This window comes from Triticum urartu, chromosome 1A (genome assembly GCF_056163025.1).
Source record: "Triticum urartu cultivar PI428250 chromosome 1A, HENAU_Tu73, whole genome shotgun sequence".
Lineage (NCBI taxonomy): Eukaryota > Viridiplantae > Streptophyta > Magnoliopsida > Poales > Poaceae > Triticum > Triticum urartu.
Genome location: NC_141873.1, coordinates 493,405,187 through 493,410,555, shown reverse-complemented (window position 1 = coordinate 493,410,555; position 5,369 = coordinate 493,405,187). Strand labels below are relative to the sequence as shown.

The 5,369-nt window shown below is 56.5% G+C and overlaps 1 protein-coding gene across 1 annotated transcript; it reads left to right on the top strand.

The window, feature by feature from the left end:
- The first annotated feature begins 450 nt into the window (after positions 1 to 450).
- LOC147991912 (uncharacterized) lies at positions 451 to 2,036 on the top strand. The gene is made up of 2 exons (XM_087538866.1): positions 451 to 1,290; positions 1,359 to 2,036. Exons 1-2 carry the CDS (start codon positions 451 to 453, stop codon positions 2,034 to 2,036), a joined length of 1,518 nt encoding a protein of 505 aa, XP_087394992.1.
- The last annotated feature ends 3,333 nt before the right edge of the window (positions 2,037 to 5,369 follow it).

The following is a 5,369-nucleotide window of genomic DNA, read 5'->3' as shown; positions in this document are numbered from 1 at the left end:
AGAACCCAGCGCCCTGGGGGCGCCTGAGGCGCCGGCACAAACGAAAATGGTACGTGGGTCCGCCCTGTCGGTGAGTCCAGCGCCTATTCCCGCCGTTTCTTCCCGTTTTTCTCCCCACTTCCCTCTTATTTTCTCCTTTCCTCCCGCCAATCTCCCTCCCGCTCACCTCCCAGCCGGCCGCCATGCCATCGAAGAAGTACGTCGCCCCCCGCGCGGCGGCAACCGCGACCGCCTCTGTCGCCCAGCCAACAGAGGAAGCCAAGGGCGCCGCCGTCCAAGCCACCGGGCATAACAAACGCCGAGTAGAGGGCGAAAATTCAACGACGGGAGGCTGTCACCACCGACCGGTGCAACAGGGCCATCGTCAAGAAGGCCCGCGACAACGCGGCGTGCGCGGCTGCGGCTGCCGCTTCGGCGGACCAAACCGAGGCCGAGGCGACTCGCGCGGGGATGATTAACCCACCCGGCAGCCACGCCCAGTACGCTCCCTGGGGCCAGCAAAGCGTCGGCTCTCCGTCGCCGCAGCCATGGGGATCGCCCTCGCCGAGCTACGTCGACGGGGACGCGCACAGTGGGTTCAACCCAAACATCACCTTTCCCCATGGACACCCAGCCCAGCGCACACCCTCGCCCACCTTCGCCGGCGTGCAGTACCCTCCATACAACTATTCGCCGCCCGCCTACGCGTCCTCCCCGACGCCCCATCTACGCCGTTGCGCGCTGCCCTTCTCGCACCTCGGCGACACCGACGAGACCGAGGGAGACATGGACGACATCATCGCGGCAGGTTCGGTCGCGGCCGCCGCGTCTCCCGGGTTTGTCACCCAGGACGAGACGGTGGATCTCAGCGGCGACATGGACGGCGAGCTCGGCTACGTCTACGCCGAGGACGAGCAGGAGGAGCAGGAGCAGGACGAGGAGGACGAGGAGGAGTCGGCGCCTGTTTCGGCGAAGGGGCGCAAGAAGAAGAAGCGGGCGGCCAGGTCAGGCGAGCCGCGCATCAAGTGGGCGTCCAAGGAGGAGGAATGCCTCGCCGAAGCATGGAAAGTCATCTGCCTCGACCCGACCACCGGCACGAACCAGAGCATCGAGACGTACTGGGACCGCATCAAGGCCGAGTTCGACGAGCGCAAGCTCATCGACCCCTACTTCAAAGGCGTCTACATGCAGCGCGGCTTGAAGGCGATGTCGAACCATTGGGGGTGTATCCAGGGGGCATGCAACAAATGGCATGGGGTCGTCGAGGAGGTCGCGTATCGCCCGGAGAGCGGCGCCGGCGTTGAGGATCAGGTATGCCACGCCGGTCTCCCGCCTCTCTTCGCCGTGTACGCCTGCCAACTGTTTGTTCCTCCGCGCAGTTGCTGCGCATGTTCGCCCTGTACCGGCAGGGCAACAGCGACGCCGAATTCAAGTACCTCCACGTTTACAAGCGCATTGACAAGTGCGAGAAGTGGGCGGAAGTCCGACGCACCCTCGACAAGGCCAAGGAGACCTACAAGCAGGACGCGCCGACTCCTGGCGCATCGGAAGGGCGGCCGGACGGCAACAAATGTGCCAAGAAGGGGAAACACGCCGACGCGGCTACCGCTCGAGTGCACGAGTCCATCGAGCACTGCCTCGCCGACGTGCAGGCCCGGGCCGTCCTTCGTGAAGAGAAGACCGACGCGCGGTGGTTGGCGTTGATGTCGAGCAGCGCCGTCAAGCTCGACCTGCTCCGGACCAACGTCGCCGCGAAGAAGAGAAACACCGACCTGGCTTTCCTACTGGGCGGGGCGGACATTCTCCAGAGCACCGACGAGGCGGTCAAGGCGTGGTACTTGGCGGAGCGCGGCCTCATCCTGAACCAGCTTCCCTCGACACCACTGCCGACGCCGACGCCCACGCCGCCGCCGCCGCCAAGCCCGCGTGATGACGCCTCCACAACGCCCAGCAGCACCGATGCCGCGCCGACACCGCCCAGCGCAGAAGCAGCTCCGACACCGCCAAGCCCGCGCACGCCAACTCCGCCGACGCCTGGGGCAGAGCCCGCCGAGTGATGCGAACGCGAACTTCTGCCGCTCTATTTTTTGTACGCCTGTCCGATCGCCGAACTGTGACTTGCGATCGCCGGACTTGTGTGACGTCTTTTGTGAACGGGAACGACCAAGTTCGAATTTTACGCATCTCGGTGGCGTGACTGGGAGCTAGGTCGCCCCAGGGGCCGAATTAGCACCGGTTCGCCCCCAGACCGCTCTTTTTAGCGCCCTGGGGGGCCGAACGGCTGGAGATGCTCTAAGGCTGGTCATAGCGGGAAGTAACTTATATTAGTGTCATGCATATGACACTAGTCTAAATTACTTACTATCTTCATAGTGCAAAGTAACATAGTAGTAGTGTGATAAAGGACTTCATTAATTAGCTTGTAGACTCATATTGTCTTGGGAAGCGCTATGTTACAGTAACATATTATGTTACCACTTCTCATTAACTACATGCCACATAAACAAAAATTTCTCGAAATGCGCTATGTTACTAGCTAAGTTACTCCCATTATGACTAGCCTAAAAGCATCTGCAACCAGGCCTCAAACCCGCCTCATGCGTTGGGGTGGGCCGCCCGGTCATGATTTTTTGACCCAGATGAGCCTCTTAAACGACTCTCAAATGTCTAGGCTGGCCGGCACCCGTATATTCAGATCAAATATAAGGCGGATATGGGCGCGCCCAGGCACGCCCGCCACGCCGGACCCAACCCATGCTGGCCACCTGACCCCACATATATTTGTTCCCATCAGATGTCCACCGGCACCCAACGAGTTTTGGGCTCCGACGAGAAAAAGTAGGTCATGAGAGATGGCGGCGCATTGAGTCCCGTGAGTCGGCTTGTGCCCCATGCCCTACTCTATCTTGCCGGCGACCGGACCAACATTCTAAAAAGCGCAGCCGGCCGCCGGACATGGTCAGGACGGAGCCGGGCGAGTGAGGAGCGGCACCTGACGAGCTTCGTTTAGATTAGATTTCACGTTACATGTAATAATATGGATTTGAGATATCTGAATGTGAAAATGTATTGTTTGAAGCGTGTGCGGTCACTGTTCGTGGTGCGCCCGCAAGCGTATGATGAATTGAATTTGTCAAGTCCGACGTAGATGCTCTAAGAGGTCGGCGACTCGCACTCGCTGTGGATACACTCGTCATGGTCACACTTTTTCTCCAAAAGAGACTGGCCATCGCGAGTTTGGAGCGGCTCTGCTGTGCGCGTGCAGGTGTCGTGTGGTGAGCTACCCAACTTTCTCTGCAGCATCCGGCAACACAAGGATATCAACAGCTCTGGCTACTGCTTACATGACCCGTTTAAGTCAGGACTGTTATCGATGTAACTGACGAACCTCGCGTTCTCACCCCGCAGGTCCATCTTCAAACTTCAGGGAAATCTGTGGTGCTCTGTCGCATTGGTCACCTTGTTTGTGTCCATTTTACCGTAATGGTGTCGGTTTTGGGTCTTGTTTTTTACGGAGCCCCAGTGTGACACCGGCGACACGGGCGGTGACCCAAGCCACCACCCCCCCACACACACATGCTCTCCCCGGCCTCTCTCCCCGCTACCGCCAGCGGTTGCTGCCGAGCAAAGCCCGTACAGGGACGACATGGATTCCCATCCATGGCGGCGGCGCCCTTCTCCTTCTGCGTCGGTAGTATGGCGGCGACACCGGTCTCGACAACAAGGAAGAGTGGATCTGTCGCACGATCTGCAAGGCCCGTGGTTGTTGCTGCCTCTACTCTTGGTTCGTTTTGCGGGTCGATGGGTTTGGGCGGGCCTGTGGAGCAGTGGTGAATTGGCTGGCGGTGTAGCGATGATGTTTACCTCCTACTGCACGCTTGTGTGGTGGTGGCAACCGGCCAGGAAGCAGCGGTGGATCTGTCATCATATCAGTCCGGTTGCGAGCTTGGAGCAGCAAGACTACCGGTGAAGACCGAGCCTCGACTACGGTTATGGCAGACGATGGTGGCGTCTCTTGGCGTCGTTACCTTGTCGAAGGCATCATCATAGCAAGTCGTGTCGCTATTTTTGGCAATGCTATGGGGAAAACCTTAGATCCATATCTTCCCAGAGATCAGAAGAAGATCTTGCGTTAATGTATGAGCACCTACAAGGAGGCCTCAAATTCTTTTTTTAGGTTCAGGAGGCCTCAAATTAGTCCCATTTATCTGGATGGACCGTTGGGACAAAAAATGACTGGCCCAAGGGGCCACCCCAAACCGTCCTATTTATGTGGACTACTCCAATTTAAATAAGGGGTGCAAATGAGGTTGTCCGGACATGTCCATTATGTTGAATCTGACAATCAGGCTCTATTCCAAACCTTCACAAATCGACACCCCTCCCCCCCCCCCCCCCCCCCCGCCTGCGACCTTTCATCCTACTTTCCCGCCCACATGGATATTTGGTCAGCAAAGTTTGTTGGCCTGCCATCTGCATCATTGCCAAACATGGAGAGCCTCGCTCGTAAGGACACCACCCCCCAATGGCGATCAAGAAGGCGACTGCGACAAAGGAGATCGTCGACCTAGATGTGCACATGGCCGTGTCCTCGCCGTCCTCGATTGCGCCATTGGTCATGCCGACGTCCATGCTCGTGGACGACTCCGGCATGGCTTCACAAGGGCGAGGCTTCCCGGGGCTTCACCTAGGACGCAGACGTCTCCGTGGATAGGGCTTATGACTCACCGCGGCTCCGAAGGACGCTGGTGCCAATGACAATCTGCGGCGAAAGACACACACACACACCAATTGTTCAAGGTCATTATCTCCAACTTAGTTTTTTCTTCATCCCATATGCAGTTTTAGGACCAAATTTCTTATGATAGGCTCATTGTGATTCATGTTTAGGAAGATTACATGATGGGGATGATCAGCACTGGTCAAGAGGCTCCAAATTTTGAGATGGGTGATTAAACTTTCCTGAAGTTTGACGTTGGGAAATCATCGGGAATGAAGAGGATGATGAAGAGAGGAAATGAGTACGCAAGCAAATAAGATACTTTGTTTGTCAAGCTTGATTCAATACGAGCATGGATTCGATATGTGTAACTACAGCAGAAGGGCTCAAAATATTGAAAAAAATCCATGAGTACTTCCATAAACACAAGCACTATGTGCAACCGCATCAAATCACAAGTGTCGGCAATGCGAGCTCTCTCCAACAAGATGGTCTTTAATCCAAGAGTTGTTAAACAATTTTTTTCGTGTGTATTCTCAAGAGGTGGAACCAAAGTTGCATTGGAGTCGGAGGCCATGTAAGTTTTGTTTTCTCTACATTGATTGTCATATTTCTTTCTTCTGTCCATTCTTGCAATATGTTGACATGTTTTTTTTCTCTTACACCGATC

Excerpts from the sequence above, each read along its gene's own strand:
- LOC147991912 (XM_087538866.1), top strand. The coding sequence starts at position 451 with ATGATTAACCCACCCGGCAGCCACGCCCAGTACGCTCCCTGGGGCCAG. Across the intron at positions 1,291-1,358 it reads GCGCCGGCGTTGAGGATCAG|TTGCTGCGCATGTTCGCCCT; the intron begins GTATGCCACGCC and ends TCCTCCGCGCAG.